The sequence below is a fragment of the Eucyclogobius newberryi genome, unplaced genomic scaffold, assembly GCF_026437365.1.
Source record: "Eucyclogobius newberryi isolate DKJ021-1_F unplaced genomic scaffold, fEucNew1.0.hap1 SCAF_18, whole genome shotgun sequence".
Taxonomy (NCBI): Eukaryota; Metazoa; Chordata; class Actinopteri; order Gobiiformes; family Gobiidae; genus Eucyclogobius; species Eucyclogobius newberryi.
The window spans coordinates 19,388,670-19,414,315 of NW_027315812.1; the positions used below are offsets into that span (position 1 = coordinate 19,388,670).

General features: G+C 41.8%; 3 protein-coding genes across 4 annotated transcripts in view; 1 reads left to right on the forward strand and 2 right to left on the reverse strand.

The window, feature by feature from the left end:
* Nucleotides 1-25,646, reverse strand: part of gyg1b (glycogenin 1b) — a 213,020-nt gene that overhangs the window by 141,607 nt on the left and 45,767 nt on the right. The window lies entirely within an intron of this gene.
* zic1 (zic family member 1 (odd-paired homolog, Drosophila)) lies at nucleotides 13,105-16,041 on the reverse strand. The gene is made up of 3 exons (XM_072450907.1): nucleotides 14,555-16,041; nucleotides 14,097-14,260; nucleotides 13,105-13,829 (listed from the first exon to the last, which is right to left on the reverse strand). The coding sequence occupies exons 1-3, from the start codon at nucleotides 15,495-15,497 to the stop codon at nucleotides 13,635-13,637; spliced, it is 1,302 nt and encodes a 433-aa protein (XP_072307008.1). The 5' UTR covers nucleotides 15,498-16,041; the 3' UTR covers nucleotides 13,105-13,634.
* On the forward strand, nucleotides 17,911-22,636 carry zic4 (zic family member 4). Of its 2 annotated transcripts, XM_072450906.1 has the most exons (3): nucleotides 17,912-19,162; nucleotides 19,271-19,900; nucleotides 21,598-22,636. In XM_072450906.1, the coding sequence occupies exons 1-3, from the start codon at nucleotides 18,745-18,747 to the stop codon at nucleotides 22,038-22,040; spliced, it is 1,491 nt and encodes a 496-aa protein (XP_072307007.1). In that variant the 5' UTR covers nucleotides 17,912-18,744; the 3' UTR covers nucleotides 22,041-22,636. The 2 variants fall into 2 exon arrangements, with proteins under 2 accessions (XP_072307006.1, XP_072307007.1); XM_072450905.1 differs by having other exon boundaries at nucleotides 17,911-19,900.

The window sequence follows — 25,646 nt, forward strand, 5'->3', positions numbered from 1 at the left end:
AATGATTTTGGTGAACATGTTGCTTTCAGTTCATTAGTGAAAGAATAAACATAAATGAAAAGTTTAATACAGTGAAATAAAGAGCTGTTTTTTCATCATTTTCAAGTTACTCGAGTACATTTGGAGCCAACTCTCCACATTTGTGTCCAGGTGCTGGGGGAGCAGTGCTGTCGAGCCGCTGTCACATGTGTTGCTGCACATTTGGAGAAAGTGGGATTTGGAAAGCTTGCACCTGGCAGACTGAGATATTTCATGCCACGCTGCAATGCCAAAGCGCTCGAGCGGTGCCATGCTAAACCCCGCGCTAATGTGTGTTTCTGATGGCCACAGTCAAAACACCAGCATAAAACTATAAATACACATGCTATACTTTTGTCAGAGCTGTGATGTATTAGCGTGTGTCATTGCCAGCTGTAGAGAACGCTGCTGACCGTCTAAATTATGATGTCAATAATTGGAATATGGAGAGTCGCCCAACACTACGGCGGCAAAGTTAATCAATTTGTGTTTTTTGAACAGTAAAATTGCAAAAGGCAGCAATTGTTAACTTAATACAATGCTTCTTACAAAACATAGCTGGTCTTATTAGATTGAAAACCTGATAACCTTCACGTTTTGACCAATAAAAACATTTTCTGAAACACTTGTGACTCTTTTATTGGTTCATATTTCAGGCTTCTCTCAAATATTACTGCTGTGGTTAGACTTCTGACAGGTTCTGGGTTTTAAAGTACTTAAAGAAAATACATTTTTCATAAATGAATGATTGATTGATGATGTTTCCTTAAGGCAAGGCAAGTTTATTTGTAGAGCACATTTCATACACAAGGCAATTCAAAGTGCTTCACACAACAGGAAAAATGCATTAAAATCACAAAGAAATGACAGAAACAGAAATACAATAAAATTAACTAAATAAAAATAAAAACACCTAGCCAAATCCAAATTTATCGGACCACATTGGCAGGCATTCCAGACACTCCTTCCCATATTTATTTGACATTATATCATGACAGGTGTCTCAGGGATGGACACATCACTTTTAGATTGATTTGTTCCCATATCTACTCGCTTTCTGCAAACTGCACACGTCTGTGCTGAGCGTATGTTTATTTTATGATGACTCTCTCTCTTAACATATATTTCATTTCATATGGACATAAAGATCTCCCTTTAAAGTAGCACCTAAACACTAATCACTTTTGACAAACTCATACATTTTTGAGGGAGGGTAGTACATAATATCTATATATATATAATTCTTTAAGTCAGATAAGAGTTTACTCAAAAACTAAATAATATATCCAAATCCTCATTTATACTTTTTTTCTATCTAATATTTCAACAGAATGAACCAATAAATTTAAACCTGACTCTCTCCATTTATCTGATTGAAATATCCCAAATGGGATATAAAAAAAGGATTATTTCTATATGATGAAAAACTTGTAATACAATATTTACATTTCTGTGAAGATACTGCAGGAGAAGTTTCAAATTGACATATTTACATTTTCGCTTTCACCTGTAGTGTCTCGGCTTAGGAATGATTCAGGCTTAGCAACTACTACTTAGGTGTTAAGCATTCTTAATGAACAAACAATGTCTGCATTATAAATTCATGTTTTGTTAAGGCTATTAAAAGTGTAGTTATTTACCAAATATTTTCTTGCCAGTGATATCATTTCTGTTCATATGCATTTTTAGAAATAGGTACGTTTTTGCTTACAATACTGAACAATAATACAAGTTTAATAAATACTACTTTACTTTTAATACTAAATAATACTATATAAAACTAGCTGAATGACTAGCCTACCACTTTCGGTTCACTTAGTTTTGAGTCAAACCTGCCTTAAATGTTGCTTCTCATAGACACAGCTTGTATTGCAGCACCTTATTAAAAATTCCAGCGTGCATCTGAGCTGTAGAGCGCACTGTGTCATCGGTGACACGCTACATCTCAATCCTGTGGACAGCTGATTGGATTTACTCAAAAACTTGGGCCGGAGAAGGGCTCACGCTGGGAGTAAAATTGACTTAGGCCTGTATTCAGAGGGAGAGATGAAGGGCATCCAGTCTTATCATACTCTCTCCCATGTCTCGGGCCCACACCAATACGTTCCATGTGTTTCCCAGTACATGTGGAGTCAACATCGGCCTGGGACGGCGAGCCAAGGGGAGGCGCTGTAGAGGTCCGATGGCGGGCCAGCGTTTTTTTTTTTGTTTTTTTTTTACAGCTTTGGAATCAGTTTGTATTGTTCTGCCGATGAAAGAACAGAGCAGGAGATAGCTTCCAGAGAAAATGCAAATAGAGACGTAGCGTATGTCAAAGCGTAATTGTGTTGCGACGCACCGATTTCCATAACAAGTACAAATGTGTTTAAAAAGTCAAGCATAAATATTTGATCACGTTACATATGAAATTTATTTGATAAGGCCAAAGAACATTTATGGAGGTGTGAGACCAGGGGGTGAGGGTAATTTCATTCCCACTGCATCCTCACCGGGGAGCTGCTCCTCAGACCAACGGCACAACACAAGGCTTTATTGGATTTGGGAACTCCCCCTTCTCCTTCGCCCCTTTCCCCCTCATGAAGTGTCCCAGTATGGAATGTCTGCATTATTACAGTGCTGACAAGGATTGATGCTTCCCCAAACCATCTGCACATGCAACAATCCTTAACTTGAATGAACTTAATTGCCAAAAAAAAAGAAGCAGAAAAAAAACAGAAAAAAAAACTTTTGTTGTCAAGTGGAATAGACAGAAATGATGACTGTTACTTTGTATGTTGGAGCAAACATATGTTTTGTAAAAGAGGAGTTCTATAATGAATGATCGGGTTTTCCATCAGCAAAGTGTCAGGATTGAGTGATTTATTGGAGCGCTGCACGTGGCCATGGGGCTGGGGTGACTTTTAGAAGAAGCTGCTTTGTGAAATGTATGTCATCTTGCACAGACTGTCAGCTTTTTGGTCAACAACCCAGTCGTCAGCGTGAGGTTGGTAGAGTAGCCAACTATGAAGAGATAAGTGCTGTTTGAAAGAATATGTTGAAGGCTTATGAATTACTCTTTGTCTAGCTGTGTTTTCAAAAGCCAAATCTTTAAGTGCAGTAAAGATTATTCCATCTCTTCTTGAGCAAACCCCACTAACTATACTGTTATTTCTGTCGAAGATGGTATAAAAAAAAGAGAAAAAACTAATTTTCAAACCTCTTCTCAAACCTGTAAGAACATATTTGGCCATGTGAGTACCAGTTCTATGATTGAACTGCTTTATTTCTAATTCAGCTACATTCAAAGAACAATAATGTGGATTAAACAGTCAATTCTTCCAAAAAATGAACTGAAATTAAACTAAAAACTATTAAACTAAATAATACAAAATACACAAAAAATGCACCACAAAATGATTTTCAATCACATTTTCTTTCTTTTTTTAACAAATATTCATAGGCAAGGCAAGTTTATTTGTAGAGCACATTTCATACACAAGGCAATTCAAAGTGCTTCACACAGCAGGAAAAATGCATTAAAATCACAAAGAAATGATAGAAACAGAAATACAATAAAATTTAAAAAAAAACTTAAAATAAAAACACCTAGCCAAATCCAAATCTGACCACATTGGCAGGCATTCCAGACACTCCATCCCATATTTATTTGACATTGCAGCATGACAGGTGTCTCTTAGATTGATTTGTTCCCATATCTGCTCGCTTTCTGCAAGTACTTTTACTGCATAGTACTTTTACCTAACATATGACTCAAGTACCTGTTAGTAATGTGTCGTCAGTGTCCGCGGCTGCTCATACAATGCTGTTATTTGCGGCCTCCACTCCAGCCTCTTCTAATCCTGCTCTTGTAACGCACATAAGCAGGTGTGTGATGTGTCTCCTGCTCTGACGGCTCCCAGAACAAAGGGCCCCGGTACTTCCACAGTAATCCTCGGGGATAACGTGTTCAAACCTTTCCGTACATCGCCATTTTGTTAAACAAGGCACCGGATCACAACACTAATCCCCCGTTCTCCCCATTGGTTATAATTAACTTGCAGTGCTTGATGCCTCACTATTTTTAAGCATGCGTTTCTATGGCGCGCTGTAATCCCGATTCAATCTCGTCTTTTGTACAAGATCACAAGGTAAACAAGAGGCGGGGTTCATGTTTTTTTGTAATCACATTTATTATAGCCACTACAATACACAATAACAGTGGGTTGAGATACATAACAGAAATTACGTAAACACATTTTACAAAATCTGATAGAAGTATATAAAAGCATAATATTTAGAATTTCAGCTTTTTATGTTTATGATTGTCGCCATTCATAAAGTCAAAGTATAAACAGTGCATCTAACAGTGGGAGTCAGATTGCTTTTATTTATCCTATTTTTTTTACCAATTATTCCTGAAAAGAAAATCCAAACAAGATCGGGTATGATTATTGAAAAACATGTAGATATAATGCGTGCCGGACAATAAATGTTACGGCCATTAGGTTGCACCACGCTGCTGCTTATGTGTGAGGTGATGACAAATGCACAAGTTTGGAAACAACCATCAGGGGGAGTTCAGCTGTGTTTTGAAAGAGCCACTTGTCCATTAGAAAGTGACCACTGCTGTGTGCGGATCAGAGCAGGGGGCAGTCGATATGCCACCCAAACAAACCTGAAGCAAATCATGTGACTTTTAAACACCAAAGGAAAATAGAGGTTTTGTTAAATGTCAAAATGAAATGCAGTGATTTGCAAAATCTCAAAATTGCAGGGTTGTTTTTGATCTTTGTAAAAAATAGCTGGTTTTCTCATCACACCATGTCAAAGTGCACAATATTCACAAGGAAATGCAGATTGTTTGAGAAAGGGTGGTTGCCAGGAGGACTATTTCTGTGTTTTTGAGACTGTCCTGTTACTCTGAAATATTGGTCTGAAATCGACAGATAGCTACTGACTAATTTTGACTTTGCCATTTCATTTGATTTCAGAACTATGCATTTGGGCCTTAAAACTCCTGCCATAGATACAATAAAAGGGAAAACTTCAATCGCAAAAAAATCAATGACACAAGCTGCACCAACAATCAAGGACTGAGTCTACGTTATTATGGACGTACGGAAAATGGACACAAAAAAAAAAATGGATTCAGTTTGGAAATGAACTATTTAGACTTTAATGTGTTGCAATTTTGTTTCTGTAAATGTTCTGTGCAACTTGTGTTCTTTCTATTTTGTATATTACTATCTGGTCTTCTATGTTTTGAATTTTATATATATATTATTTGTGTATTAATATTGGGGGGGAAATATCTGGTAGTTTGAAAGTGAGTTGAACAGGATGGAAAAAATGGGAATCAACAATTATTTTTTTACTGGAAATTCAGAATGTTTGGAACGGAATTCATTTCCGTTGTCAGTTTCTAGTTTAAATGAACCGCTATATCATGTAAAATAGAGCATCACTATAACTCAAGAAGTTCCATTGTGGCTAAATATATTTTCATGAGATTTACTAACCTTTGATTTTTATATTTTAAAGACATTTACACTATTTAAAGCTGAGTCTTGTGTTTGTTTTGCCGCTGTGGGAGGAGTTGTTTGGTGCTGTCTGTCCCCGGTGTCTTCCTGCTGCTCATTCACCAACACAGTATTCCATTTTCTTTTCCGTTTATTAAATCAACTGAAGCTGCTTCTTTTTATCGTCTCAAGTGGCTTGACCTTTTACATGAGTGAGCGTTTCATTTGCCCTTTCAGACAAACACTTCTTTAGAGCAGTGACGGAGTACATGTAAGTACCAGCACATTTTCTCGCTTGTCTAAAGTAAATGAAATACAGGATTTCTTGATTTTTCTGTGTATTTAATGATGGCTAATTATATATCTAAAAATAAACCATTTTTAAAAAGTTCAACCTGTGACTGTTCATTGTATTGACACTTATTGTTCTGAATGTCTTTCCCTTATGCATGTATTATATTTTATTTATGTATAGAACTAGTATTATGTAATATTTTTAAAGTATTAGTTAAGAGATGGTCAGAATGCAACCAAATAATAAAAAATAAAAATAACTCACGATTTTGAAGAGCCAAGATCTCAATTTCAATTTAATCACAATTCAGTTAATATTGTATACGTTATTAAAAGGTTATTTAAAACTAAATTCATTGCTGCTTCACTCTTCACTGTGATTGGTTGAATCCACCTGTCACTTACTCAGAGGGCGTGGGCAAAAGTGTCTAGGTTTGACTATGGAGCTGCTTGAACAAAAAATAACTGAATATGCAAATCAGATCATCAGAGGAAAGAAATCACAGTTTTATTTGTATAACCATGTCGTCCAAATTGCTATGTATATTTTTATTGTAAATTGTAAATTGTAAAACAGAACAGAAACCTTTGAGGTATGTTTAAGGCGATATTTTTGCCCTTTTGTTGAATTTCAATACAGTTAATTCATGTTTGGGCAATATTCAAACCTCAAGCACTACATTTACAGGCAAATTTGCGTTCAACCCTGATAGATTTCCATAATATTGCATAAGTATCATCATCAGAATAACCGAAAAACAAAAATCGAGCTAAACCTAACCCAAAATCACATTTATATGAGCCTTTTTGTTACATGGTTTGGCAGTCCGTGTTCAGCCCGTGTTCAGCCCGTGTTCAGCCTGTGGTCAGTGTGTAATTTGCATCGCAGGTGTAAACCGCTGCTAATGAGTGATTAATTGAAGTGGGTGGAAAAATAATCCGCGGCACACACCTGGACTAACTGAATTTAGGACAATCATTATCAATCAATGGTGACTGAGCAATAGGCCATTTGGAATAATAGAATGTGCAGTTATATGGTACCGTAATGGCATTTTATTGTGAAAGTTCAAAAGGTTATGGTCCATATTATAGGATGCTAACTGTAATGTTTGCATTCATTATCACCTGAATGTCATGCCTTTAGCTTTGAGAAGGGTCAAACCTAATGTGATACTTTAACTCTCATGACAAGGTGGACAAAAGAGTGTTTGCAGTTCTCTAAAATAATAAATGAATGGGTCAAATGTTGGATTTTATCAGCAAGCTTATTAAAAGGTTGTATTTATTTGGTTTTGTGTTGTACCATTACACATTAAAGTTGTCCTAAAAGTCTTTGTAAATTATATATTCATAAAAAACATGTTTTTAAATGAAATTAGTGACTATTAAAATACAGAAAAGGGGGAATTTGAGCTAAAACAATGCGCTATTTATTTGTACAAAATGACTTAAAAACACGTATGTACATTCTCTCATCTGTTATTACAGTTAATACGTCATGCAAATATCGAACCGTAACATAAAACAGGGCTTTTACATTTACAATGCTGTTTGTGTTTGTAAATTGTGTCTCTCACACACAGGTTGTGGGTTGCCAGGTCTGCCTTGGCTCAATCTCCGGTAAAAGTTGCATTTCCACCTGCATCCCGCTGGTGCAGCTGCTGAAGGAGGTTCGGTGCCAGGCGAGCGGCTCTGATGGTATCCCACCCAGCCCATTTTGTTTGCCAGCTTTTTTACTTTTAATCACTCTCTTTCCGCACTGCCAGGGAAATTCTAAATGACTAACTGTTGAGAGAGATTCCAGGTAAGGAAGCATTGCATCAGACTGTATGCTTCAGGAGGTCAAGGAAAAAAACGATATTACAGTCGCACAAGGAAGAAGCTACTGTGCCAATGGGAGATGAGGTATTTTTTGTGTCCATTTTATGTATCTATAGATCAAACTAAATATTATGGTGTCAATTTGCTATCATTAAAGTGGTTTACAAGCCAATGGAAAGAGTATTTACCCTGAACTAGCGCATGTTTACATTGAACCCAACCATTGCGAGATAGGGCTGAACGCCTTTGTGGATGTCTGCAGCCTTGAAAGTGCTTTTAGTTTAGTCTTATTGTGCGCACACCTATCTTTCGTTATTGCCTTCTTAAACTCGTGCACATCTGCCGCACACTGCACTCCTATAGCAAAGCCCACATTTACAGCCATACTGCGCAGTGGACTCCGATGATGGATGCTCTATCATTACCAGAATCAAACCGAACAACAGTGAGCCAAAACAATTACAACGCGCCAAATGTTTGCTGGGGGGGGGGGGGGGGGGGGGGGGGGGGGGGAATGGTGTGGATATTAACATTGAGAGTAGCAATTGCATGCACAAGCCAATTCTAAGCAAGGGAATTATGAATCTGCTTTGTTTCATTGCACACATTTTTTTTTGTGATTCGAGTGATTTACACATGGAAAGTATTTCTGTTTGAAATATATGCTCTTGAAATTCTGGGCAAGCAAAACAACCTGTATTTATTGCCGTTGCAGAAGGTTTGAAGGTCTTAAGTTTGGGGCCAACAGGAAAACAATGATGAGTTTTAAGCAAAGCCCAAGATCAAGTGCAAATGAAGAGTTTTCTGACAAATTTTTGTTCCACAATTTAATATATCCTGTATCTGCAGGTGTGACGTAATGAATAGAGTAACTGATGGAATAGAGGAGGGAGATATATGTAAAACAAACTGTGATATTGCAATTGTTGTTTTGGAGATATCAAAGTTAAAATATTGAGTTCATCTTCTATGATTAAAACTATTAAAAATGACCTCAAAAGGCAACAAAACAGTCTGGAATAATCTACCAAACAACAGTATTAAGTAATATTTTGGCCCTTTTGTGGTTGATTTTATGGTCCATTCACATTGTGCAATACTTGAACCTTAACCATGACATTGCAGTGACGTTTTAGCACATTGTATTACATTGTCTGAATATCATCTGAATATCTGTATTGAGATTGTAGAAAAAGATTCAGTTGTAGTCATCTGGAATCTATTTAAAAAAACGACTGGATGACAACTGAATCTTTTTCTACACTGGAACACTTCTTGACGAATGAGGGATTACTCCGACGTCGGTATTGAGATACAAAAAATGATTGAGATATACATGTGTGTCAACATAGCCCATGCACCCTTACGTCTAAGAGTATTACGATAAAATACCTCATTATTTCCTTTTTCTATAAACAATAGAAATTAACAAATAAATAAACATAACCCTGAAGTCTGTTATGTCTTAGGAATTTAATGCAATCAATATTTCTTTCTATTAAAATGTGATTACTTGAGATACAATTATTTTGATAACCATATTCAGCTTTTAATTTAGCAAACATTATCAGCAAGTCATCTGATCGAATGTAAACTTCCCCATACTGTATTTTGTTTCTGCAACGTTTAATACAATGTAATACAACCTCACTTTAATTAAAATGCCACATGCCACTAAACACAATTAGGAGTTCATATGGTCGTGTTTCGGAGCTTATAAAAAGGTGGCACGGAATGTTCAAGTGGAAGTCTGTCAGTGATTACGTTTGGCTGGACATCCTCATTGCGAAAATAATGAGTCATTATGGAAGTCATCAGATCCGCAGATGTCGCCTCGCTGTTCTGAAAGCGACGAGACCTCTGCCGGCTCAACACTACATTAACGCCCCATATGCAGCGCCCTGAGCCGGCTACAGTCAAGCACAAGCCCCCGGAGACATTTACAAGTCATTCTGGGCTTCAAGAAAACACGGCCCATAAAAGATACTGGCACTGGTACTCTTAATTTAAAATAATGTAATTGAAATCGCATTATAGAGTGACACTTTGGGATAACTAACAGTTGAGAAGCAAATATGTAAATGCAATTATTGTTGTCATTAATGAATAATTCAAACTGAATTAAGATATAGGATACGACGACATATGTTTAATAATAGGTCTGGCCTGTTTTGCAATAAAGTTATAGCCAACAGACTGTTTTATCTGTAAGTTTGGCTCGTTTTTTGTTTGTATTTGTATTATTCTAAAATGTAGGAGAACAACTTCCGCACACGGACACTGGATTTTGAACGGGACGCTGCATTTTTGATCGTTTTATTCTCATTTTCACTGCCTTAAAAAAAAAAAAAACACAAAAAAACACACACTTATAATTAAATTTACGCGTGAATTTGTTAGTTTTTGTTGTGGTCTCTCTGGGAGGCAGTAAAGGTGTGCAGCAGTCTCACCCTGTCGCAAAGAGCTAATTGGAGTGGCCTCATTTAGCGACACGTCAAAGGGGACGCGACAACACGATGTCAGCGCCTCCACCCCCCCCCCCCCCCCCCCCCCCCCCCCCAGTGCTCTCTTCACTTAATAGCGTGTCACACACTATAGGACTGATGCGTCGTAGGTCACCGTGAGCCTATGTTTCACTATAACGAAGGCGCATCCGAGGCCAGCGAGGGGACAAACACGAGACGGATGTTCCAATCAGCCATGCGCTTAAATAGAAAGAGAGTCAGACAAAAGCAGAGAGGAGACCACGACAGAAAGTGAAAACATGACTTTTATACGTGGGGAGGGGGTGGGAAGGGAGATATAAATGTATAAAAAGGGATTAAATTCGAAGATTCGTTTAATGGCACCGTTACACACAAACAAAACGGCCGAATAAAACAGTGTAAATAAGTAAACTACTATTGGAATTATTATCAGGGTGTTGTTGTTTTTGTAATGTCTTTGTATTGAAATGTTTGGCACAAATGCACAATATATTACGTCCAGCTGAGTTAGCTGCTCGTGGTCAGGTCACTTACTTTGCAGAGATTATTAATAAATGTGCGTAGAATCAATATGTGATTGGTGGCTATGCAAATGCTCGGTGTCAGATGGATGGCTCTCATTACAGACACAAGCTGCCAATAGAAAGCTGTCACGGAGGCATATCCAGCACAAATGGCTTTCTATCGCAGAGGTTTCCCCCCCCCCCCCTAGAAATGTCTACACGGCAATAAACTTGACTTGAATTTGACCTTTTTTCTGTACGGCTCTATACGCGCAGCAGATGGACACCGTGGGACGCCATTGTGCAAGAGATTTTATAACTTGCAACTGTGGCACGTAGCTTTTAAGTTTTATACAACTCCCTCAAATCTATAACAACAAATAAAGTCTATGAAATCGTGTGTGTTTTCTTTCAATCTAATGGTTAAAACAGCCTGAGAACTTGACGATAGTTCGCGCGACAGCTGCGCATCACATCAGAACCTTTGGCATTGTGCGCCTGATCCATCACGGGCCGCAGCCGCGCGCGCGCTTCTAACCGCTCTCCTCGTGGCTCTTTGCGTGTGTCTGTGTGTTCTCTACAACTGAAATGTCGCGTTTATTTGCACACCTTCCATTCCAAACGCCTATCATTTTGCCGATGTGGGAATAAGACATCCTCCAAGTCGTTAAAAGAACCAAGCGCAGCCAAAAAAAAACACGCCTAGCATCTGTTTTAAACCATTTCATCATACGAACGTACCAGAGGCAAGCTGCCATCTCCTCTGTTCGGCCTGATGTGTGATGCACGCCGCTGTCTACCTTGGTAACATAGGCGTCGGGCTCGCTTTACTGGCCACAAGTGCTGCTGATAAATATTCATGAGTGCAGCGCCTGCGCCTCACGCGTCTCTCCCAGTGTTTGTCATTTCCAGACTTGAGCGTAAATACATGCTAAAGTGGGTGTTTTTGCCTCCACGCTGCTGCTGCTGCTGCTGCTGCTGCTATTTGATGTGGAATCACCGCTGCCTGAGAGACACAAGATACAACCTGTCTTCTGCTCTTGTCTTTTTTCTTTTACGTTTTTACGAGCGTTTTATATTTGTGACAAACTAAAGCAATGCAATGCGACACAAGCGTGAAGTGTGAATTAAACGTGGGGCTGGTTGAGTGCGTGAAGTGCCACGTTAAGGCGCAGCTGCTTTTGGCCACGAATACAAGTTTAAAAAGATCGTGGGAAATGAAAAACAAAAACGTACTTTCAGTTCTGGTGTAAACTAGTAAGTTGCACGGTTTACACAAATATGTATTTTACTTTTTCTGCTTCAATGTTTACAGTGATGGAATATTTTATGTTTTTAATAATGTATGCGAGTGGCGCCTAAACATCGCAATTGTCCAACATCCAAACCAATTTGACACCCCCACAGCCTTATAACACTTTCTATATCTCTTCAGATTGGTGCACGCGCGTACGTGCACGTGTGCCTATAGCATTGAAGCATCAGCAGTGGAAGCTCATACAGACAGTGTTAAATAGAGTCGAAAAAGTCGTTTTATTACCATCTTTCATTTATCTCCAAAAGTAATAGTCCGTGAAAAAAGAAAATACGAATACATTTCAGTGCGATCTAAGATGGTGGCTGTTTTTATTTTAGAAAGAAAAGAGGGACACGCACACGCACGCCGCCAGACGCACGCGCGTATAGATCCCATGCTGGCGTGTGTACATTTGCTATCAAAATTGTCGTTTGGTCCTGGCCTCGTGCGTGTGCGTCCAGACTGACAGATCGTGCGCGGCGTTAAGCGTGATCAGTGGCGGCTGCTGATGTGATCTCTGCCTAATGGGGCGGTCAAGCGCGCGGCAGCAGGAACAATGAAGAGGCCAACACTGACTCACTCCACACAAGGAACCAAAATCCGCACCAAAAACAAGATTTAAAAATTAGATTCCCTTTCAACAATTAACTAACATAACATTTCATGGTTTACATTGAGGAACAAGCGGCGTGATTAATCGATTTCATTTGCACGTCACTGAAGGGCAAAGTGTGAACTGTTCATTTGGGATAAACACAATGGGGTGGATATACTTAATATTACTGTCACTAAACTTGGAACGTGGTGCAACCTTTGGCATTGGACTTGTCCCCTACTACAACATAAAACAGACACTTTTACGCACGACATGCAAAAAACAAAAAGAAATGTAACGCAACTTCCGTTTAGCTCTCACAAATGAACCTCCAACGCATTGCATTCTGATTTTTTAATCCTTTAATATAGTACGAAATGTATCCAAACATTTTATGTAAACTAAATTTAACATACGAGCGCATTTCTCCATAAATACCGATCATTTTCTAACACGTCCTTTACATGCGGATAAATATGGAAAATTGAGCTACTTACATGGAATAGTACTTCCTTTCAGACAATTGACAGAGAGTTTTGTGTTTATATTTATCACGTACATAAACAGATTGACACGGAAGTTTTCAGGCTTTCACTACACGACTTTTTATCGACATGACATAAATAACAACAAATACTGTGCTACTCAAACTGGACCTTGGACGAAAATGTTGCACTGAATAGGCTACAAAAGCACATTAATACTAATAAGAGTCGGTTAGGTCGACGTGTAGACTGTAGCAATACTGAATAATTCACATTTGGTACACAACTAGAACATTCTTTTCAAATCATCGCAATATTCTTATCTTCATTTCCATATATCTAGGGACCACATTTTTCACAAATTCCCTTAAACTGTGATATTTACAAAATAAAATATTACATTTTAACTTGGTGAAATCCGTATGTACAAAAAATTGAGGCCTGGAGGCGCACAGAGCATGCGTTTAGACAAGTCTTTGCGTAAAAATAAAGGAATATGGAGGAAAAGGGGGCTCCTTTGTCCATGCATTTCTCTGAATTAAAGATTCGCGTGGGCCTCCGTGTGTTTTTCAGTCCATGTCACTGGCTTTTAAAAAAACAGTCTTTTGTTTCCAAGTGTCTCTTTCTAAAATATTTACACGTACCATTCATTGAAATTAGACGAGAGCGCGCTGTGGCTGCTCGTGTGATGCACTGCTGACGTTGCTGGTGATATGGAGCTGCTGCTCTGGTTCTCTGTGGACGGGGAGACGATGGTGGGCGGTGTGGACGACTCGTAGCCTGAGCTGGCTGCAGGAGAGGGCTGGGCCGCGTTATTCGCCTCGTGGACCTGCGTGAAAAGACCAAGGCACATGTTAAACCCTGGAAATATGCGTCATTTTGGACGTCATAAAATACACGGATAAAAGACAAAGGTTTTTAGATCATCTGGATCTTAATCTCATTTGTCGGTTCAAAGCAAAAAGAGAAAGTGGGTGTCAGAGCAAATTAACTTGTCTGATTTGAAAGGAATAAATTAGTGAACTAGTGACAACACATGCATTTCTGAATACACACAGTATATAAAAAAGATCAACGTCAAAAACAATGCAATTACCTTCATGTGTTTCCGCAGAGAGCTGGGATGTGTGTAGGATTTGTCGCACATTTTGCACAAATATGGTTTGTCCGACGTGTGCACGTGCATGTGTTTCTTCCGATCACTGCTATTTGCAAATCGTCTGTCGCAGCCTTCAAACTCACACTTGAATGGCTTCTCACCTAAAACATAAAAATGATTTAGGAAAGGCATTTTACGAGTGTTATGCGTTAAAATAATATTGGTATTACACATCAATTAAATTAACACAAAAGTTTACTTGACACGAAATAATTGAAAATACACACTAATAATTAGCAAATATATATTGTCTATACAAACATAATAATATGTATACGAAATTAATGAATACAATTTATACAAAATTATAAACGTGGATTTAAATATTTGCTTATCTACAACAACACACTTTTTACATGAACAATAATTCTGAATGTATAAAATGACAGCCTTACCGGTGTGTGTCCTCTTGTGGATTTTCAGGTTTTCTGAGCGCGCAAACACTTTGCCACAGCCGGGGAACGGGCACGGGAACGGCTTCTCCCCCGTGTGCACTCGGATGTGATTGACCAGTTTGTATTTGGCTTTGAAAGGTTTCCCCTCTCGGGCGCACTCCTCCCAGAAGCAGACGTGGTTCGTTTGCTCTGGTCCCCCCACGTGCTCCACCGTTAAATGTGTGACGAGCTCGTGCATGGTGCTGAAAGTTTTGTTGCAAGCCTTCTTGGGGTTACTCAGCTGCTCGGGTTCTATCCATTTGCAGATGAGCTCCTGTTTGATGGGCTGCCGCATGTATCTGAAGAAGGCCCCGGCTCCGTGGTGCGCCGCGGCCATATTCATGTTCATGGGGCCATAGCCGTGCAGTTGCGTGGATGCGTAATGGTCGGACCGTGGGCTGGTGACATGGCCGTACTGCTCGGCCCTCCCGTACACATCCCCCGAGAAGCCCAAGCGCATCTGGCTGTTGACCACGTTGGACGAGGACGCTTGCTCGTGTAGCCCGGGGAAGAGCAGGTGCCCCGCCGCGTCAGAGTGTCCATGTGGCCCGGCAAAACTTCCAGAAGCGAACAAACTGTGCTGTGCCCCCGCAGCGTCTCCAAACCCCCGATTTCTGAACAGAAAGTCCCGTGTGGAGTTAAATGTGGAGTAGGAGCCAACATGGGTCGCGTGGTGATGGTGTCCTAACGCGGCGTAACTGGGCGCCTGGGACGAGAACGCGGTCTGTCCTGAGCCCAAGTCGTGTGAGCTGTGGTTGATTTTGAAGGCACCCATCCCGTCCGCGAACGGGTTGATGCCCAACGCCACTTCTCGCTCCGTGACTTCGCCTGTTGAGTGATGCCGCGAGGAGCCGAAAGTAGTGACTCCTATCGCGGGATACTGCGGTCCTGCGTCCAAGAGCATCTTCAGTGTCGACTCGCCCAAAACGACTGAGAGCAGAAATCAACAACTCACGCGCAGATATTCTTCCTCCCCGCCCCTCGCTCTATCTCTTCAAAATCCACCGCTTTCCTTCTGGACTTGTTTCTCTTCGCAAAATCCCCCCGTTCTTGGTGCCGCGTCTTCAGCACGCGCGCGTAAACATGTATACACGCGATATTGTCTTTTGCGGTTGATCTTCCTGTGGCGCAACTTTCACCTCCTCAGTAAGGCGGTGAGCTCTAGACTGATAGTCGCAATCATTCCTGCAGATAAATGAATTGAAAAGACAACACAGTCCAGCCCTGATGAATGGAAGAGGAGGGGGCGGTCACGTGAAGCGGCAGAGAGTCGCTCATTGGACGCGGCCCGTTTCCCCCCAATAACATCCACTCACCAAACAACAATCCACGAAGCAGGCCCCACGCTTCTATTGGCTTCTTTGCATCATCAATCCCAGAGATAGGAAGAGTGCTGACTGTGGATTTGGTTAAAAAGCTGAATTACAATAAAGTTAAAAGACGGGACGTTTTACGCGCACTTTACGCTCAGTGCCGGTAGTAGAATATGCAATAGTTACATCCAATGAGCTCACAAGACATGCATTTTTTTCTGTAAAGAAGCACATTTAACTGGTGATTACAAATATTTAATTTTAACAAAGGAAAAAAGAGGACACTGTCTTCAGTTGGCAGGTGTAGACGACGCACAGTGTGTAGCAGGCACAGTAAAAGCTGTTTACAGGGGAAAGCCACTTTCATCACTTTGCCAATAACATTTTACTATATCGTTTTCACATCGGTCAAACATTTTCATTTTTATCTATGTCGATGAATTCAATAAGTTCAATTCAATATACACATCCATTGACAAATCCATTATCATATTTGCTGATGTTGTGCAAAGGTGGAGCCAAAGACACGTTATGGAACTGACACTATAGTGGACATTGATGGTTGCTGATGCTATGGTTTACTATAAGACTGATATATGTTTGGGTCTAAATTCATATCCTGCTTAGTTGAATATGTCCATCCCAGTTGTGGTTAAGTCACTTTTTTTTAAGCTGGCCAGTTGTGCATAGCCCGTGTGTAAAGCGTTGTGGGTTGTCGAGGTTATCAAGTGGGATTTGCGGCGCTCTCTGCAGGAACCTCCGGCTGCTAGAGTTCAAAGCCACATGAACAGACGTGCCTTGCGAACCATTAAAATATCTGCTTGGGCCACTTTCTGGTGCGCTTTTTCTGAGGCAACTCTTCAGAGAGTAAGGATTGAAGTTTTGTTCTCAACTTAACAAGTAGCGGATTTGACTTACTCACTATCTTTAAACTGGGGAGTTTTCAACAAGTGGATAACGGTAAGAATAATGTCACTTAACAATATGTAACTAAGATACGTGCTCATATTTTGGTGTATTTCACTCCGCACAGTACACAGGCATGGCTTTTTTAATCTCGCGTGGGGAAAGATAATTTCCAGATATGTTCAGTAGATGTACAATTTGTAGCTTTCACAGCCAAATGCTTTTTTCACATAATCTTTCACCCATCTCATACTGTTTGTTCTTTGTTGTTGGCATTTCTTGTCTTGTCATCCAACTCCTTGCCTTTTCCTGACTGCAGAAATGCACAACCTAAAATAGCACTCGAAAGTTTTGCATTTCTCATTGAGCACTGAAGCCTGTAGTGGTCGAGGAGTGAACATCACGCGTAAAGGCCATTTTATAAACATCTTAGACCTTTCCAAATGTTGACACATCATACGTCCTCGATGTGAAACTGTCAGTGCAGATTGTGACGAGTCTATTAGGAATGTTAGTGTTTGACATTGGTGGTCTGAACAGCGTAAAAAGCATTCTTTATAACACAGTTGTGTTATGCAGCGTGTTGTGGAGTTGTGGCGTAGCTATAAATTAGCCGCAGGCATTGCAACCTTCAGTAATAATTTATGGTCAGTAAATAAAATGTTAAAAATGGAATGAGTGTTAAATTGTAAACAATTAATTAACCAGGAATACATTCAAATATGCCCGTCTCCTTGGAAAGTTATAATGCCAGTGGAATTTTAAAATATTTCAGCTCAACAAAAATAATATTTATAAAAAATATTACATCAAACAAATATACCAAAATAAAGCTGTTGCTTGTGTTACGTTAACATACTTAGTTGGCTAAATGTTACAACAGTCACGGTGCGCTCGTGGTTTCAAAAGTCTCATTGAAAAAATATCAGCACATTGTGTTAATTTATTAGCGCGAAACCCTTTTTTTGGGTGTTTAAAGTCAGAGACAGAAAGAAAAAGCTACCATGATGTCGAGATTCGTTACTTACAGTACACACCCGATATATTTTGCACTGCGCGCCGCAGCACCGCCTCCTGTGACCCTCATCTGCTGCCGTCCCCGCTCCAGAGCTGAGCTGCTTTGGATCACAACAACAGGTCCCGTCCATTACTCTTCTGTTCGCCACGATGGCACCGGCTCGCCATGTTCCAATCCTCTTTGACTGCGGCACCAATGCTCACGGACTAACGGCTGGATATGTAAATATGGCTACTTATCAAAAGACATGTTAATGCGGACTTTTTTCTCTCTCCACTCTTCGCTCTACAACGGCGTGCCGTGCGTAACCCGTGCGTAAAGTTCTTCTTGTCGCGCTTTGTACCTCGAAATGAAGACATCACTTCACCATTAATGTTTCTAAAAAGTTTTAAGATGACAATACGTGGTCAGTTTTGTGGTTGTGTGTGTTGTAATGGCACAACCAAAGGGGAATTGCTTTTCATCGCGGCTCAGCCCTTTGTTCGTGACCAGAAAGACATTGTAGTATTTCCACGGCAACTTTTTAACACTTTTATCGTACAATAATCTTTACATAACAACTCTTTTTCTTATGCTTTGCCCGAGGCTGTGCGCATGCGTGTTAGCTGGTTGCTGTCACTAGGCCATTTTTCTTCACGTTGGAAACTGTCACTGGTGACGTCAATCATTGAGCTCTGACCAATTAGAAAGCGGGATGATTGTTTAGCTCCACGGGCTGCAGCGCCTACCATGAATCTCTATTCAGTATCAAAGCGTCCTGCTGCTGCCTCTCAAGCGAATGGGATTCCATGTAGTCTGCAGATAGACGCAACTTCTCAAACTTTTTTCCTTTATTTTTTCAGTGCGATTAAAATATATTTGTCATCATCATTATTATTTTGCCTGCTGTCAAGTTATTCTAAAATTAGGGAGTAATGAGCGTGGATGCATTGGGAAGCCCCGTGATGGACCCTACGTTTTCCAAACGGAACACGGCGCTGAGATTAGTTGACTTGGCAGGGGCTCACCACCATCACCATCATCACCACCATACCCCTCAGAGCGTGACAGGCTTCCCGGGGTTCAGCAGCCATCCACACTCAATGGCTCACGCGCACCCTGGGGAGATTACTGCGGAACCCCGCCTGGGGCCGAGTCCATTCGGGCCAGAACACATGGGGCACTCCGCGGCCCTCAAAATCAGCCCAGCCCATCATTATCCCCACCACCATCACCACCACCACAACCATCATATGGCAGGCCACAGCGACGTGGTCGCCAGTCAAACGGGAGCAGCTTTTGGCCCGGTTCAGGCGACGTCGGTGCCTTACTCTATGTCCCATCCAGCCGCAGGTAGGGATTTCCTCATCCGGAGAGATCTGACCGCTCAAGCCATGCCAGTGCTCACTGACCAGTCTGCCGGTTCCGCCTCTCACCACGGAATGTTTGTCTCAACAACAGGTAGCTACCCCGGACACTACGGCCATCATCCTGACACGGGGAATCATGCGCTCTTCTCTGGACTGCACCACGACCAGGCTGCAAGCGGATCCCCGGGGGGGCAGGCGTTGAACGGACAAATAAGACTAGGACTACCTGGAGAAATGTATGTCAGGTCTGAGCACTTAAGTCAAGTGGCGAGCTCCAGGGCTGATCCGTTCTCCGCGTCGGCGCTCCACGGCTACGGTGGACTCAACCTGAACATGAATCTGAGCGCGCACCACCATCACCACCATCACAGCGCGGGGGCCTTCTTCAGATACATGCGGCAGCCCATCAAGCAGGAACTCATCTGTAAGTGGCAAGAGCCGGACCTTTCACCCAAAAAGCGCTGCTCCAAAACGTACAGCACCATGCACGAGCTGGTTACGCACGTGACGGTGGAGCACGTAGGAGGACCCGAGCAGGCGAACCATATCTGTTTTTGGGATGACTGCCCGCGGGAAGGCAAACCTTTTAAAGCCAAGTACAAACTTGTGAATCACATCCGAGTGCACACCGGAGAGAAACCTTTCCCTTGTCCTTTCCCAGGCTGTGGAAAAGTCTTTGCCAGATCCGAAAATCTTAAAATCCACAAGAGGACGCACACAGGTTAGTTGTACTTGTATTATTCCATTAGCTTTTGTGAGTGTTATTCAAACTATGTAATCAGTATTCCATGATTAATTTAGGATATTAAGTCCATATAAGTGCTTCAACTTCTATTGGCGATCTATACTAAAGCCTCAGACTCAATATGACATGCAGCTCAGTGAGGCGTTTGACGCTTGGACCTCTTGTTTACATCGCAGCACAAAGACTGAGTGTGTGAGTGGATCACACACTCAGTGACAGCTCAGATGGAGAGGTACATCTTTACATTTACATTCAGCCAGTGCCCCCATCACTCTGTTATTTGGACTTGGAGCTAAATGTTTAACACTTGTTGCCCCATGCTCCCAAGTTAAGGTTATTCCAAACTGCTGAGACATAATTTAAACTTAACTACATGATCAAATTGTAAACGAAAAATGCACATAAACTCATGTTGTATTTAATATGTTATTAGTTTAAACTACTGAATATACATTACAGCTAATTACTTCTCAGTGTGCAACAAGTAGACTCACTACACGCCCTGGTCTGACCTACCACCAGGTTGTAAAAGCTAAATGTGTAAATATTATGTGTGCAGTGCAGTGATTTAATCCTCGCTGCAGAGTACAGGCTACATGGCAATATGGTTCCTCAAGTGTATTCCAGTGACGTGTGGAAGAGGAAGGGCCCAACATGTCGAGTCACACTCGTAAATGAACTCATTCTCCATGCATTTGTTGAACGTACAGCACTCCCCCTCTTTCTACTTCAGTTCCGAGCCTTATGTATTATTCATATCACTTGCTCACATTACCTAAGTACAAATGTGTTAAATTATTTCTGTGTGTTGACTCCCAAGGGGCTTGCTCTTTGCTATCATGTTTAAAACCTAACCCAAAGTGTGCTCATGACTGGGGCTGCCCCTGGGGTCTGTTCCTCGACGCTTTCTTGTACTACACTAATATCCTTGATTGGCTCTCTCAACCCAACAGCTGAAGGTCAAATTGATATTCAACCCGCAAGTGTAATTAGACAGAGGCAATTACATATTCTCAAAAGCTTTAATCGGGAGGAGAAAAATCAGCAGTGGATGATTTCCGTGTAATTTATTCAGAATGTCTCATTTTTTGTGCCTCGTCATAATCAGACCGAAATACTCGTTATTAAGTCGCGTTTAGATTGGAATGGCAGACAGCACACGAGCAGTGGGCTGCGCTCTTGGTTTTAGGTCTGCTCAGTCTGGGCACTAAAGCTTGTCTGTTTTGACGTATGCCTTGAAGCGTGCAGACGCAGGTATAGAGCTGTGGCAGTAGGCGTGCTGCCCTTACTGCGTAATACCTATGCTTTCTCTGGCATGGCTGTCCAAAGCGGGAACCTTTTTACATTTCACCTCAAAATAAAAACGACAGATTACATAGTAGGCTATAGTTTGCAGTCGCCTAGGTTATTTTTGGGCTAGGGCTGCATTATAGGCTTTTTAGGCTTATGTCTCTGGTCTCGTTTATAGTTCAAATTGTTTTACACGATCATTTGGATTTAAGTCTACATTTGACGTTCAGGATATTCCGTTAATTAGGTACAAACTAGACCTACAAATCCATGGACTTATGCAGTGCTTAAATGTGCCCGGTAATTACAACATGTGTGTGACCATGAATGGAGAACTATTAGCAGTGCACATTTTAACGTATATATTTGCTACTTTGTTCCAGGGGAGAAACCGTTCAAATGCGAGTTTGACGGCTGTGACCGGCGATTTGCCAACAGCAGTGACCGGAAGAAGCACTCGCACGTGCACACCAGCGACAAGCCCTACAACTGCAAAGTCCGAGGCTGTGACAAGTCCTACACACATCCCAGCTCTTTACGGAAGCACATGAAGGTCCACTGCAAGTCCCCTCCGCCCAGTTCGGGCTATGAATCGTCCACGCCGTCCCTCGTGTCCCCCTCCTCAGACGTGGGGCGCGAACCCGGGGGCGGCTCCACCGTCATGTCGGAGCCCATGGGTGCGAACCAGGCCGCAAACCTGAGCGAGTGGTACGTGTGCCACAGCTCAGGTGCGAGTGGCGCGCACACACCACCAAGTGAGCCGTCCACGCCCGACCCCACAGAGGAACCTCCTTACAGACACGTGGAAAGTAGTGACCACTACTGACCAGACGCACTCTCTGACCGCACTGTGGACATGTAATGGACGAGCCAAACTGACGCTATGAGCCACATTAATGGAAAGAAAGCTGGAGTGTTCCAAAGTTTGGCTCAGTGCCTAAACGCTCTATGGCCAACATTGTAGATTGCAGCCCCTTGGCTATATGCTTTTGTCACCCAATTTTGTAAATAGATTTATTTATTTTCCGGCCTGAATAGCCTAAACATAACGTGTTTTGTATTATGGAACCAAAGTGCATGTTTGGATTTGAACACATTGTACGTTTGTACATTTTGTAACTTTTTCTGTGTTGATTGTAAGTTTTTGAAATATTGGCCTCCTGGCAATTATTTGTACATCAACCAACAGTTAGGCTATTGATAATAGCCAAATTTCACTTGCAGTTTGCCCTATGAGCTAATCTGCATTTACGTTTGCTATAACTGTGAAATAATCAATGTTGAAAAAGTGGGCATTTTGTCAGTACATTAATGTCAGTATTTTTGGATTATTTTTAAAAAAATATATCTAAAATGAAGCCGCATTAAAAATGCGCACCAAATGCCTTGTACTTGTATTTTGAATAAACCTTGTTTAAGTGAGCAGTTTGGTGAATTTCAGCCACGGTCGTCAGCACATGAAACAAGAGACTGTTTCATGAACATTTGCTCAAACCTAGTTTATATGACATGCTTTTGTCTCTAGTATCTGACGGGGGAGCCTGACATCATGCTATATGAAAAGTAGCTGGCTCTTTGTTTTGTTAAGGCTTATTTTCTCAGCCGAACTGAGAGTGGACGTGGGCAGTTTGGTCAAAGCCACAATATTCTGATCCAGACTTCAAAGAACACTTTGTACAAAGACGCATTTTTTTTCCACGACGATGAATCCTCACGGTGAATTAAGATTTCTATAGCAATAGCCAAGTCAAACTCAAATGATATTGGGGCCAAGTCCGTGCACTGAAAGGGGCGCTCTAAAGAATGTAATATTTGCTTCCCATGGGGTCGGAAACGGTACTCTGTGTTCTTTATTCCACAGACTGGGCCCGCATAAAGAAGAAAAATATATTCTTTAGCTTCGACACTACTTTACAACAATCAAAAGAAAAGCTGCTGAAGCGCAGTTGTCTCGCTCTGTAATAGACCTGCTTTAGAAGAAAGTAGAGCCGAGCTATGGATGTTTCTGACCAGTCGCTGAACTGAAGAAATGACCATTTAAAAGACAAGTACGATCAAGCATTTTCTCCAACTTAAGCAAACGTTTGTTTAACCTAAGCAGGCTCCTGATTTCCACGTGGACAGAGGAAGGAGCATAGGCTGCACGTCTAAAATGATTGCTTAAACCAGCAGCCAATCAAAAGAGGGGAACGTCTGTGAAGTTTAACGTACTGCAAAGGACAAAATTAACACTAAAGCCACGACACGATGCGTGTTGATGCACTTTTGTGCGCGTCCCGCAGTGAAAGGAACACATCTGGAAGTGAAGCGCCACTCTCTGAAGTGAACTTCATATAATCAGAGGGATTCTTATGGCTCGTCTGAACAACGGAGATGACACGGAAAGTATTTTGTTACTGAACAGTTGAGCTCGTTTCTATTGCGCCGTCCAAATCTTTTAGTTCCACTCGTCAAAAAGGAGAGCGAAAAGAGCGAAGGGTTTAAAGAGGAGCAAGTCTCGAGATGATTAGAATTGCATTTTGATTTAGCCTATGATAAGGCCCATAGGACTCGCTTTGGAGGGGGATAGGGTTAGGGTTTGGGCATAGTTCAATTTTACTCAAATTAATGCAGAATTACACATAATGATCAGCCGTTTTATTTTGCGCAAAATCCTTGCAAGAACACAACCGCATTCTTGAGCTCATTTGAGTGTGAAAATATAATTTCTCAGTAGAATAATGGAGGCGGTAATTCTACTTCCGGAAAGTGTAGTGGCACTATTGAACAAAGCCCTTTTAATAGGGGGATTAGCAGCGCAGGAGTAAAAGGCTCTCTCAGTGCTCTGACCCCTCCCTCCTCTTCCTCCTCTCCCTCCTCTCCCTCCTCTTCCTCCTCTCCCTCCTCCTCCTCCTCTTCCTCCTCTCCGTCCTCTCCCTCCTCTTCCTCCTCTCCCTCCTCCTCCTCCTCCTCCTCTCCGTCCTCTCCCTCCTCTTCCTCCTCTCCGTCCTCTCCCTCCTCTTCCTCCTCTCCGTCCTCTCCCTCCTCTTCCTCCTCTCCCTCCTCCTCCTCCTCCTCCTCCTCCTCTCCGTCCTCTCCCTCCTCTTCCTCCTCTCCGTCCTCTCCCTCCTCTTCCTCCTCTCCGTCCTCTCCCTCCTCCTCCTCCTCTCCGTCCTCTCCCTCCTCTTCCTCCTCTCCGTCCTCTCCCTCCTCTTCCTCCTCTCCCTCCTCTTCCTCCTCTTCCTCCTCTCCCTCACGCCCTCTTCCTGCTGCACACCACCACCATCAGCACCTCCACTTTCACCAGGTCTCTTTCACCAGGTCAGTGATCACGGGAATCAGGGGCTGTTCTGGACTGCACTGGTGAAACAAGAGGAAAAAGGCACGTGCACAGTGCGAGCCCTCAGTGACTAATAAAGTCCTGTGCATTGCGTACACTCATTTTGTAGTTATGAAAATGAAATGTAGGGTTATATTTGGATTTGCCAGATTTCTTTTGTGCACATAAACAATGGCAACACTTGCTACTGAATTAGGCCTACTGTGTTTATTATGGCATATTATATCATCTACAAAGTCATTTATTATGTTTAATCTAATATTGATATTTCGATAATATTGCCTATACATATTAACCTGTTGGGCAAGGCAAAGTCAAAAAGCAACACTTTTACACTGAAGAAATTAACTTTGTCCCATTATACTTTGAAAGGCACCGAGATCAACAAGTGGCCTACACCATCATAAAGCCGTTGATTCGTTCCCATTTTTTTTTATAACCGGTTTCACCCAAGGTTACTTTCCAGGAGATTTACAGGATCACGTGCTGACGCTGTAATGTATAGTCAGCCACGAGCTTCCGCCATAAAGATTTATGGTTAGCCTTTAAAGCTAAATTAACTGTATTCGACGTGTATAAAAAGGTGAGCCAGCAGAGTTAAGGCAGGTTTAAGGCTACACCCCGCGGTTGCTTTTGTATACAGCAGGCAAAACTCGCATAAGTCAGCGTCCAGAGGGAGGAAAGTGTCAATGGGACATTACGCACACCCCCTCCGACGCGGGAGGATTACCGTCATGCGCACATCTCAGGAAACCAACTTCTTTGGCTTTCATACATGGAGTGAGCCCCCTGGTAACACACAGGACATTCAATGGTGAACGTGTGACATAGTTCACACCTGCAGCTGAATGGAGCCGCGTGTGGATGCGCGCTACGCCTGTTGGCCCGCCGCTCAAAGCAGCTGCAGAGGCGCACGGCCTTTTCTCTTTTAGCCCATCTTCTCCTCGTGTAAGCTCCAAAAATGGCGCTGTAGTTAGTGCTCTGATTACTCCATTTCAAGTCCTAAACGAGCCAGTGACTTGTTGCTGCAAACATGTAGTTAAATATGTGTGTGATGTTGGCTATTCATGTATCACGTGCCTGTAAACAGGGAATGTGTATGTGGAATTCCCA